Source organism: Capricornis sumatraensis, chromosome 5, assembly GCF_032405125.1.
Source record: "Capricornis sumatraensis isolate serow.1 chromosome 5, serow.2, whole genome shotgun sequence".
In the NCBI taxonomy this organism is placed as follows: Eukaryota; Metazoa; Chordata; class Mammalia; order Artiodactyla; family Bovidae; genus Capricornis; species Capricornis sumatraensis.
The window spans coordinates 46685246-46698529 of NC_091073.1; the positions used below are offsets into that span (position 1 = coordinate 46685246).

At 39.6% G+C, this 13284-nt stretch overlaps 1 protein-coding gene across 2 annotated transcripts in view; it reads left to right on the forward strand.

Moving 5' to 3' along the window:
* Window positions 1-2782: 2782 nt before the first annotated feature.
* Window positions 2783-13284, forward strand: part of MAGI2 (membrane associated guanylate kinase, WW and PDZ domain containing 2) — a 1476322-nt gene continuing 1465820 nt past the window's right edge. For both annotated transcript variants that reach the window (XM_068972797.1, XM_068972798.1), the window contains exon 1: window positions 2783-3083. In XM_068972797.1, the coding sequence (XP_068828898.1) occupies window positions 2783-3083 (301 nt within the window). The remainder of the gene's footprint in view (window positions 3084-13284) is intronic.

Here is a 13284-nt window from a genome sequence, read left to right on the forward strand (position 1 = left end):
CAAATTCCTATTCCATTTGTTTTCTTTTTCCCTAAATACCTCTACAATAAAATGCAGACCCAACCTCTGGGACATTATATACTGACTACTAGTATGATATATAGTAACTTCACAGGAAGAGTGTACAACGCAGTGACTGAGACCATGTCTTGAGTCAAAACACTTGAGTCAGAATATTAGCTTCACTACTGACTAAATCTGCAGCCTTGCAAAAATTAATCTATGTATGCCTCAGTTTCCCTATCTATAAAAGGGGATAATAATAGTATACATTTTATTAAGATGCCAGGAGAAATAAATTAATATATGTAAAGCCTATAGAACATGTGATAAATGTTAAAAATAAATGACAAAAGGAGAACTTTATAAGTGTTAGTATTAGCCATACATGTTCGTTAGTAAATGGACCATTTATAAGCTAATATGCATGGGTAATACTAACATTTATAATGTTTGTGTTTAAAAATTCATCCCATATTCTGTTTTCATTATCAATTTCCATTTAGGATTGGGTCTAATAATGCTAAAACCCAACTTTGTTGGGTGAAACTGGTACAAAATGCCTTGCTCACATCTGGACATTGTGAGCACTGTCCTGGCACTGTCCCTGGCTCACTAAATAATCATCAATCAAACCCAATTTATCCAGGACTCATTTTCTCAAGTGAAAAAAAAAAAAAAGACATGGTTAAATCATCTCTTTAAAGATCTCTTCTGTTCTGACTGCTTTTGATCCCCCATATCCCCAAACAATGAGTTACACTAGAGAAGCAAAAAGGAGGAAATTATCATTTTGAGTGCCTACTCATTTATGTCAGGCAAACACTTTGCATACATTGCCTGGCTTCATCTTTATCACAGTTCTGTCACATTAATACTTTCAATCCTATTTAACAAATAAGGAAACGAAGGCACGGAAAAGTCAACAATTTACTCAAGATCACACTCTTGCTAAGTAGCAGAGCCTGAATTCAAACCTGGTCTTTCTGTTTGGGTCGACTAAGCACTTTTAACTGTTCCGCTTGCCTCCCACACTGTCTTCTCAGACAGCTAGAATCCTACCCGCTCAATGCTTTTCATGCTTTGCTTTAAAGAGACGAGTGGGTGTGCAACTTTTTTTTTTTTTTAAGTATCATTTGAAAGTAAAGCAAATGGAACTCATTTACCAGTTACAGGAATTTTAAAAATCACTCCTAACATCTCACACAAAATTAGCCTTTGAGTAAAAATCAGCGGCCCTCCTGTATCCTGGCGCCCCGGACGTCACCTCACCTCCCGGCTGCAAACTTGCTGAAGGTAAAGAAGCCTGGTGGAGGACCAGCGAGCTGAGTTTCAGCCCCGGTTCTGTCGCTCTGGTCGCCCTCCGAACCTTCTCCTTTAGTGTAGCAGGAGGTGGTCTCCTCAGGGCAGCTTAGGGTTTCCCCTCTGCCCAGCCCGGCTGTGAGGGCGCGCGCGACGAGGGCGTGCCCCGCGGTCTCGCCGCAGATCCCGCGTGAAACTGCCCAGTTCTCTGAGGAGGCTGCTCACGGCGGCTGCCCCCACCCCACTGCTTCCCGCTTCTTCCAACTTGGAAAAGTGAAGCCCCTGCCCCGCGGTGCCTGGAATGCCTTTCACCAGACAACCCTCCGCTAAGTTCCCTTCTGCACCCGAGGTACGGGCGCTGACAGGAAAACCAGCCTGCGGTTCTAACTTTACTCTCCTCTGAGAGGAATTCTGAGAACTTTGAGACGGGGCTGACTGAAACGTGGGAGACGAAGCCTGTCTAATTAGTGAACTCCGACGCCTCCACCTGGCCCGCAGCGCCCAGGCCTTCTCCTGGGCGAGGGCACGCCGGGCGGGTCCCACAGCTCTGCCCTTTCTCATGCCGGGATCCGACGCCCGGAGGCTCGCGGCGCCACCAGCCACAGCGTCCGGCACTGAGTCAGGGCATCCTCACAGCGCAGCAGCCTAGCGCTGCGTTCGGCCGCCGGGAGGCTGAAGAAAGGTCCGCGCTGGGCTCGCAGCCCTTCCTGCCGGCCTCCCCACGCCGGGCCTCGGCTCCCCTCCTTTCCCGCTCCCGCCTCCTCTCGTAGGCTGCCAGGCGGACCCAGCCTGCCTCTCTCTCAGCCTTCACTACCGGGTCAAGCTGCGGAGGGGGGTGGGGGGGGTGAGCGGAGACAGCAGTAAGCGGCTCCCCACCCGGCGCGCGCGCCCCTCCTCCCCGCTCTAGTCCGCTCCCTCCTCGTCGGCGCTAAGCCTCCTCCCCTGCTGCCAGTACAGTGCAAGTCGGACGCGCGCGCGAGCGCGCGAGCGCGCGCGGACCCTGCCACTGCCACTGCAGCTACCATGGATATCAGCTAACAACACACACTCAGGCGCGCGCGCGCTCCCACTCGCACCACGCAGGAGTGGCCCCCGGCATCCCTACTCTCCTTCCCCACCCCCACTCCACCCGCTCACCAGCTCGGCCACTGCTCGCTCAGGCTGCCGCTGCCGCCGCCGCCGCCGCCGCCACCACCACAGCTCTCCTCTGCTGCGGGGCCACAGCCTTGAGTGTCATTCAAGGGACAGCACAACCTCACCCAAGCTCTCCTACCTCTGCCCAGCCGTCCCTGTCATCCTCCCCTTTCCTCGACCACACTCCATCCAAAGAAGAGGGAAAGCACCGAACAGAGAGGGGAGGAAGGCAAAGTCTGCTCTCCTCACCTCTTGGCCCCCTGGCTCCACCAGCCTCATTCTCTCAGCACCAACTCCCCTACCCCAAAGGAATCCCTCAGGAGCTGAGGCGACTCACCCCACTGCCATGTCCAAAAGCTTGAAAAAGAAAAGCCACTGGACTAGCAAAGTCCATGAGAGTGTCATTGGCAGGAACCCGGAGGGTCAGCTGGGTTTTGAACTGAAGGGGGGCGCCGAGAATGGACAGTTCCCCTACCTGGGAGAGGTGAAGCCGGGCAAGGTGGCCTATGAGAGCGGAAGCAAGTTGGTGTCTGAGGAACTGCTGTTGGAAGTGAACGAGACCCCCGTGGCGGGGCTCACCATCAGGGACGTGCTGGCCGTGATCAAACACTGCAAGGACCCCCTCCGGCTCAAGTGTGTCAAGCAAGGTAAGCGCAGCGGCTGGCTCGGTGCTTTACCAGGAGGCTGGACCGCTTCAGACGCCGGGGCATCATGGAAGGGTGGGCTCGCGTGTGGAAGGGGGTGTGTTGCGCGACAGTGGGGTGAGGTCGATCGAGAACCGGCAGAGCAAGTGAGCTTTGCCGGGGCTCAGAATGGGGGGCTCAGTGGGAGGGAGGGGCGGTTGCGGTGCAGCGTGCAACTTTGTTTGCGCAGTTACCCCCTCCCGTTTGGTAGGTGTTCGGCCTTGTCTGACCTCGGCGGTGCCGGCGAGCTCCCAGGGCAATTGAATGTGCGTCAGCCGCATGGCCCGCAATGGATGAAGAGCTTTTAGGGAAGGAAAGAAGGCAGAAACGAAAAAGGAGGGCAGGAAAGAGAGGAAGGAACAACTTGAGGGTGCAGCGGCATCACCAGCAGGGCCGGTAGGAGTAGGGGGTGACGGGGCAAACGGAGACCGGCGCCCTCCGTTTCGGTAGCTGTACTGAAGACACCTTGGGGATCCCTGAGCCACTAATTGACAAAGAAGGGAAGGGGCAGGTTGCTTCGGGCGCTTTGACGGGTCTGCCTTAACTTTTTCCCTGCCTCGCTCCTCTGTCCCCCTCCCCCGCCCACGGTCGTGTCATGTGGGCACCGCGCGTCACGTGCGCACTGACTAACTCGGGAGCTCACCCCGAGCCGGCCCGCGGGAGGCGGCTTGCGAGGAAGGCGCGGCGCTAGCTGCGGGTTCTAGAGCTGGAGGTCGGAGAGACGTGGTTACCGGAATGTTCTTTACTATGGGGTTGTCTTCATGAGTGGAAGTTCTCTATGGTCGGACTCCCCTCTGGCTTCGGATTTGGGCAGGGGCAGGGGCGGGAGGCGTGTTTCTAAGGAGGAACTGGATGAAAAAGCCTTCTGGTTTCGACTGAGGATCCGGTCAGCTCCAACCTGGTTTAGATGAGCCTCCGCTGAAGGCTGTGATGGGATCCTGCAGAATTCTCGCAACTGTCTTTGCCTATAGGAAAATGCTGGTCCTGATGTAGAGAAGAGAGATAAAAGTTTCTTGGAAAGAGGACAACTTTAGCTGGAATAAAATAGTGTATCTTCATTTTCCACATGGGATTGCATAAGTTTTGTTGCTCACATTCATAATCCTGTGTGACATGTATGTATATGCGTCACAAATCGAAAGATTTGTTGTTGGTGACACATTGTTCGGATTCAAAGATGGAATTGAGCATGTCATTGCCTGCATGACAATATCTTAGGGAGATATTCTTGTCTATAAACCAGTTTTAAAAGTAAGTCAGTGAAAAATGAAACCTCAGGCAAAATTTCTTAAATGTAAACTGCCATACAAAAAAGTTTTAATTGGGGATTCTTGAGTGTTAGTGACTGATGACTTGAGATAGGCTAATGTGGACATTGACTTCTTTGTCGGGCCACAGAGTTAAATACGGTATGAACCTGAAGAATGTGTTTGGTAGGAAGGCAAATAGAATATCTTACTGTTTTCCAAGATGACATACCAGAGGCTCGAATATAGGCATTAATGTTAGCGTATTTGATGTCATGATACTATTTTATAGTAATAGATATAAATGTGAAGTTCTGGTTTTGAATCCAGAAGTCTATGTCACAATTAATGACCATGGTTTCATTGACAACAAGGTTGGTATTTGTAGTGGATAATGGCTGCCAACTTTAAGATATTGTTATTAATAAATTGGACTAATGATTGTAGCCTAATGAGGGAAGTGTTTATCCCACTGTAGTTTGTAATTATGACCACATTTTAATGTACTCATTCTGAGCACACTATTTTGAGATGAACCTTCACAGGCTGTTGCTCTAGCAGCTAGAAAAGAAAGAAAGGGAGATTTGGGGGGTATTGTCAATCTATTCTATAAAATCCAGTGGAAAGACTTTAACTTGGAAAAGTGAAGGCATGAAAGCTATCATTAAATACTATCCTATGATTATGTATAGGGCAAAAATAAGACAAATCTGTGGAAATTTTTAAAGGATGAAGCATTTTACTTTTATTAAGATGATTTTAACAGAGCTTTAAAAAAATCTGTTAACTATACTGTGAACTCATTAGCTCCCATAATTGTGAGTGTTTATAGAGGCCAGTGACCACATACCATGGATTCCTATGTAAGATGGGTACCTGGACTAGATCTCATGTAAATCCTTCCATGAATTGATCCAAGACAGTCTCAGATATTCAACTTCTATGTTAGGTTTCATTTAGAAGATTATAGTTTTTAGAACTCATGGAGTATATACATATAATGTGATATATTTGGGGTTCTCTGGTAGTTCAATTGGTAAAGAACCCACCTGCAATGCAGGAGACCCCGTTCATTTCCTGGGTGGGGAAGATCCACTGGAGAAGGGATAGGCTACCCTAGTGGCTCAGCTGGTAAAGAATCCACCTGCAATGCAGGAGACCTGGGTTTGATCCCTGAGTGGGGATAATCTCCTGGAGAAGGAAAAGGCTACCCACTTCAGTATTCTGGCAGTATTCTATACAGTCCATGGGGTCGCAAAGAGTCAGGCATGACTGAATGTGATATATTTAGGGAAAATTTCTTTTCATTCTTTTAGTTCTGGATTTTACTGGGTCATTGATGATTGATGCTTATAATGATATTCACAGAACTCCCACAGGAACCTGATTCACCTTCTGAATCTCTATTGACCAAGAAACAAAAATAATTGTTTCTTTTAGCTTTTGTGGAAAATATAATCCGCTTTTATATTCTTCCATGTGTGGTCATTTATATGCTATTCCCACCGTCGAAATCTTTCTTTTCCCTTGTCAAATAATAGATCGGTTTACTTTATCATTGTAAGAAAAGTGAAAATTTCAGAACCTTAGATATAGTGTCTATGTGTCTTGCGTTTCATTACCGACTTCACGTGCTGGAAAAATACATAGAAATTCTTGGCTCTGTAGTTTTATTTCTATTGATCCAATAAACTAACATAATTGAAAAAACTTAAACATGGTTTGTTTAGCAGTTGTTATTTAAAATACTAATAGATAGCTGATTTTTAAATATTCAACACTGTGTATTATATAGAAACTACATACATAATCAGGTAAACTAAGGCAGATTTTGCAAAGAAAAGGAGAAATTTGCATAACAAGAGTGTTTATTAAAAAGTGCACCATATAAAATTGCATTGTTTAATCAATTTTTATTTACATGTTTGGCCAATTTTCCTTTACAGTTGTTTTAAGATTAAATAATCATAATTTTAAAAGAAGGTAAACTACCAGAATTTTTAGACACACTAAACAAATAGATGTAATTTTTCTACAAAAATTTAAATGTTTTTAAAGCCATTTTTGAAAACCATTTAATTCAAGAGATTCCCTTTTAAATTTAAACTGCTTTTAATTCACACAGTGATGAGTCATATATGAAAAATACCATTTATTTTCATATCCTATTATTTTTTATAAACTATGGCTTTTTAGATTATAATAATACATTTTTATCACCAAAATATTTAATTCTAAACTAGTTCTCTTCTGTGATCTCATTAATGTAATGGATGCAGTTGAAGGAAGTTTCTTGAATGATTTTGAGATCTGTACTGAAGTGCTAAAGGTTTTTCTTTTTTTCTTTTAAAATTTGCACTAATGTTCACTGCAGGCAATTATATAGACCTTTGTGTCCTACATTCCTTGCTACTGCATCTAAAACCACATGGGGACCTGCATAGCCTGAACTTATTTTCCCCTTTAGGATCTCACAGTGGAAAATAAAAGGCAAAACGTTTTCTAAATTTTCCTATGTAGAAGAAGGGCCAAATAAAGCCTTTGAAATTCAGTTCTAGAGAAGATGTACATTGCTCTCTCTCTTATTGCTCTGTTCAGAGACACCTTCAAAGGAAAGTAGATCCACAATTATTAAGAGCCATGCTTCTTTTTGACTGACTTCAAGCTAGTATCATAGAGTTAAACCTCTGTGCTTCCTTTATTTGAAAAGCTGAAAACAAATTATGTCAAATTTTCTCCAAGATTCATTTTCCTCCATAGAAAACTAAGTATGTGAATTTATTGAATTGTTTAAGCAATTTGATCAGTTAATTATTTTAGGATAAGGTATCTTTAAATTTTAGGACAAGGTGAATGAGTTATCTTTGGGCATAATTTATGGGGCATGCTACTATAGTTCTCATTATATTTTTTAATGTACAAAATTTAGATAGTATGATGTTGAATGATAAATATGACTGTGTGCTTTTTTGTCATGTTTGATTACTTTTGGGGTGAAACCACAGCTAATGTATTTAAGTGCCACCTTTTCTGCTCTTAAGGGCTTCCCAGGTGGTGCTAGTGGTAAAGAATCCACCTGCTAATGCAGGAGACGAGAGACTCAGAGACTCCCTTCAATCCCTGGGTAGGGAAGATCCCCTGGAAGAGGGCATGGCAACCCACTCCAGTATTCTTGCCTGGAAAATTCCATAGACAGAAGAGCCTGGAGGGCTACAGTCCATAGGGCCGCAGAGAGTCAGGCACAACTGTGCAAAGCGACTAAGCACTAAGCACATTTCTATAACATTTATATGGTGCAGTCTTTTCCCATATTTCTTATGCTCACTTTCCTCTTTAGCTGGGTGAAATTCACACATTCACTCTCATAGTGAGCAAAAAGTTTTCACATTGAACAACCCTGACTGCTGTAGTTTAAACAATGGCTTTCAAATGCATAGCAGTCCCTGGATGAAGCATTGCTCTGAAGAATTGTGATAGAGTAGGCTTTAAATGTAGTCTCCCAAGTAGATTGTCTGGGTTTGAATCCCGAGTATGCCACTTGGTATTGGCTATATAAACAAGTTATCTAGCCCAGGGTAGTAATAGTATCTTGAGAATATTAAATAAGTTATGTATTTAAATGATGTAGTGTCTGGCAGATAATAAGCATTATGTAAGTGTTCGTAAATGTGTTTCCAAACATGTTGGTCATTTTGAGCTAGTGACATGAAATGTTTTTAATTTTCAAAGGATTTTACACTTAATTGAAGCCTAACTGAGAAATAGAAAATGATTGACTAATTAGTAGTATGAGTAATTTGCAAGTCGTAGTCTTAAAGTTTTTCCATAGAGTGAAATCAATCTTCTTTGAAAATCATTAATGTGAAGAGTACTGCCATTAAATGGAATGGAACATATTTTCACCTTTTAAAAATAACTCTCACTGATGCCACCTTTATGTGTAAAGATCTGTTTTATATTTATTTTATACTCTAGCCATAGTTTATTTTTACTCAATAATTTATTCCCTTTGTCCCCATATCTTATTGAATCATTTACTCGAGGCTTGACAAGCATAGAAATCCTATTAGAATTCACTAATTTAAGCTTAGGAATTTATTTTATACTTCTTACATGTGACTAGAGTTAAATACACATATCATGTTTTAAGGCAGAACTTTTATTTCTTAGCTAGAAATCACAACCTCATAAAGAAGAGCAATAAAAAAACAGAATTAATTCCTATGTGTTCATAGTCAACCATGTAAAATAAAGAAAAATACATCAAAAGTCAGCTAAAAGTTTACTTTGCATTTGTGAGCATGTCAGCAGCTCAATACGAATGATTCTTTATATTAACAATTTCAGGATGAAGCAACCAATAGTGTATCTACCATCAGCCTCCCCCAGTGATTTTAGCATTTAAGCTGACTTAATCCCATCTTAGAATTCAATAGGAACATTTACCTTGCTGGTCCAGTGTCCAATATTAATTTTTAAAAGTATTTCTAAAGTATAGTCTGATTATTATGAAAAGCATGGAATAGGGCCTTACAACTTTCTTAGTATTATGGTTGATTGTCCCATTCCAGTCCCAGCTCCCTCTCTTTTGTTTACAGGAAGGACAGATACAATATTTCTTTAATATAATTTCTGTTGTATAGGTAAGTTAGTAATAGTTTCATAATTACTGATTTTACATAGGCTTTACATAGGTTTTAAGCCGATCATATCCCTAAAATGGTCATATTCTTATAGGAAGTTGATAATTGCTTCTGTTATTACATTTCATTGATATGTTACAAATTCGATTTTAAAAGACCCTATCTGGAAATTAATTTTTAATTAATTTTCAAATATATTAATCAAAAATTTTAATTTAAGCTTTAGAAATTTGTTTTAAAGTTAATAAACAGTATTGTCTGCTTTGGATTGTCTAGAAGTAACAGGAAAAAAATTTCCTTTTTTGGACAACTGATTGAATATTAACTCAGATACATCCAGTGCATCTATTTTCAAGGATAAAGGAGGATGATGAATGCATATTTTAAGTGAGTGATTAGATTTTGTTCAATACTTAACATAATTTTATGGCTTGTTTTACCTTACAAAACATTTTTCCCTGTAATTGTTACATGAATCCATGTCAGTCTTTGTGTTATTTTCAGTTATTTTGGTTTACTTAAACATTTTTTTTCACTTTTAAAATCATGGCAGTTGTCATGTATTCAATAATGGCTGCAAATGGATATGTGACAGAAGAAAGAGCAAACCTTTATAGTGTGAAGTAAAAGATATTTTGAAGATATTGATTTCTCTGATGATAAAATTTATAGAATAATTTTTTGAACCTTTTGGCTGAGTTTAGTGAAACTTGTACATATGAAATCAGAGATTTTTCTATAAACAGCCATGAGTTTTACTTTTTTCTTTTTCTTTTTTATTTTTCAAATTATGAAAGTATAATAACACATTTACTTACAGGAGACTTGGAAATTGGAAAGTTACATATAGTTCTTCTATGCGTGTATGTATGCCAAGTCTCTTCAGTCAGGTCTGACTTTTTGTGACCTATAGTCACATGGACTATAGTCAACCATGCTCCTCTGTTCATGGGACTCTCCAGGCAAGAATACTGGAGTAGGTTGCCATGGCCGCCTCCAGGGGATCTTTCTAACCCAGGGATCGAACCAGCATCTCCTATGACTCCTGATTTTTAGGCGAATTCTTTACTGCTGTGCCACCAGGGAAATCTCATAGTTCTGCTATATATTACAATTATTTTTTAAGTAGATAAATTAAGATATTTAGTTTGGAATTTCAATATCAAACTCTCAAAACTTAATAGAATGAATATATGGAAAAGTAGAAGGGTTTAGTAGAACTAAAAATCATGAACCAATACAACATAATTAAGATTTATACAATTTTCACACAACAGTGAGATTAAAATTCTATTCAGGTTCCCATAGACTATAAACTTGGAGACATTGGAACATATTCAGGGACATAAAACAAGGTGCAAAAATTTCATGGTCTAAAGGTATTGCAGCCATACAGTCTGTTCTTTTATCACTGTGGAATTATGTTAGAAATCAATATCAAAAGACATTTGAAAATAATCTACATATTTTCAAGTGCAATGTGACATTTATCAAGAGAAACCTTTGACTAGCCATTGAAAGCCTCAATAAAGTTAGAAGGCTAAAAAAAGCATGGATGGGAAGCAGAGAAGAAAGTATTTAAATGAGAAATTATATCAGAATGAGAAATTAATATCAAGGATACTTTACAAATCCCATGCATTTGGAAATTAAATATCCACTTTTGAATGATGGGAATATCTAAGAAGCCATAACAAGGAAAATTAGAAAATATCTGTGACAATAAAAATGAAAAGAGAATTTAACAGAATTTGTTGCATGCAGCTGAAGCTGCTCAATGCAACTAAATAACAGTGTGGAATCTTGAAAATAGGGTATGAAAACAAATAATAGACACTAGCATAAAATTTTGTGAAATTTGAACAAAATCTGTACTTTAGTTAATAATACTGTATCACATGTTAATTCCTTTTTTTTTTTACAGTATAGTATTTCTTTATATTCTCAGAATTGGATCAGATGTTTCAAGCATCATTTGGTTTTTTTAATCACTAAGATAATAAGCTTTCTAGACTTTTAGCAGTAATACTAGATGCCAAAATACATGGAACTATATCAAAGTTTTGAGTGAATATAAATTAGAAATCTAGCATTCTGTTCATACTAAGTAAAACAAGCGGAATCAGCCATGGATTTTATTAAGTTCCTGTGAAATGAAATAGGAAGAAGCAAATTTGTTTAATAAAGAGTGTATATTTTGTATCATGCATCGAACCTAGACTGGCGATTCATTTCTTATATGATATGGGGAGGAAGGTAGGAGGGGGATTCAGGATTGGGAACACGTGTACACTCATGGCAGATTCATGTTGATGTATGGCAAAACCAATACAGTATTGTAAAGTAAAACAAAATAAAAATAAATTTAAAAAAAGAAAAGAAAAAAAATTCAACAAGGGGAGGGACAGTATAAGAGAAGAAAAAATAAAAATAAAAGAAGAGAAAACAAGAAAAAAAAAGAGTATGTATTTTATTTTTCTATTTTCACATTACATTGTTTCAAAACGTTATATATAATCTTTTATTATATAATGTGATAAATATCATTACATTGGCAACATATTACAAACATATAAATATATCAAAGTAACATGTGCTGTACACCTCAGGTTTACAGGACCTTACATGTCAAATTTATTCTATTAAATAAGTAACAAGACTTAAAGGGTCACAAAAATTGTGGCTTATTTCCAAAAGCACTCGGATCATGAGTAACTGTAATCTTTCCTCTTGACAACTCATGTACTTAGTGGATGACCATTTTATTAGGACTGAGGTCTAAGTAGATAGAAAGAAGTCAGTTCCTCTCTGGAAGAGCAGGAATGTTATCAAAGATGCTCTTACCCATCTAAAATCTTCCCTCTTAGTAGTTTTTCTGAAACATTATCTCTAACATCATCTCATTTTCCTCTTTGGTTGGAAGTACCTTTGCTTTCCTTTTCTTCAGTTCATTGTGGGAGAGTCACTCTAGTGAATAGCAAATTTGTCTGTTCTGCTTCTTTGTGTACATGAAATGCACCCACATGTGTGTATGAATGCACACACACACACACGTTTTTGAAACAGTAAATTTCAATGCCAGTTTTTTAAAGTTATTTTTTGCCCACGCCATGCGGCGTGTGGTATCCTAGTTCCCTGACCAGGAATCAAACCCATTACAGTGGAAGTGAAGAGTCTCAACCACTAGACTGCTGGGGAAGTCTGTCAGTCCCAATTTTTAAATTGATAGTCCTGGAACAGCATTTATACATCTAAGAGGACAGTCTGGTTTTAATGAAAGAGTTACATAAAAATATTCCATGTGTGACAAATCTAGCTGAAAAGCTTGCACAGGCACTCATAAATTTTCAACTATGATTGGTATTTGTAAACCCTAATTAACTATGATAATGAGAGACCTAAAAGATATAATGACATTGAGTACCCAGATGATTTCTGTATTTCATATATATTGGTTGTTAAGAAATGATAATAGTTTAGCAGTTTGGATTTTAGTCATTTTTATTTACATCACTAAGTGGCTGGTGGACTAGGATGCCTAAGATAATGTCCTAATGTTAATGTAATATAATGTAATGTAAAGAAGGGACAGAGATAAGGGCATGCTTATTCATGAACTTGATAACATATTTACAGAGTAATTTAAATTGCACTGGTTTCACTGTCTCAGAATAAAATGAGAGGACTGAATCCAATATGCTCTGAGTATATGTGAAAGTTGCTTAATCATGTCTGATTCTTTGTGACCCCATGAACTATACAGTCCATGGAGTTCTCCAGGCCAGAATACTGAAGTGGGTAGCCTTTCCCCTTTTTAGGGGATCTTCCCAAACAGGGATCAAACCCAGGTCTCCCACGTTGCAGGAAGATTGTTTACCAGCTGAGCCACAACGGAAGTCCAATGAGTATTTGATATATTATAATTCTAAAGAATTAATCATTTAAAAATAAGTTAAATGATTCTTACCTTATCTAGTTAAAATATAGGTACTAATGTTGCTTTATGGAGAATTTGAAAATGTCAAGAAAAACCAAGCTTAATTGAGTCCTAAAGGATTTTGTCATGAAATGGAGAATATGATATTTTGAATTATATTGAGGTTTTAATTTATATCTAGTTTCCTTATGTCAAATTAATTTACTTTGGAGTGGATATATATGAATATGTGAAGTATACGTATACCATAAGCTTTACTAAAAACTGTTTAAAATTTATGATGTCTTTGATAGCCCAGGACAATCCCTGGGTCGGGAAGATCCCCTGGAGAAGGAAAT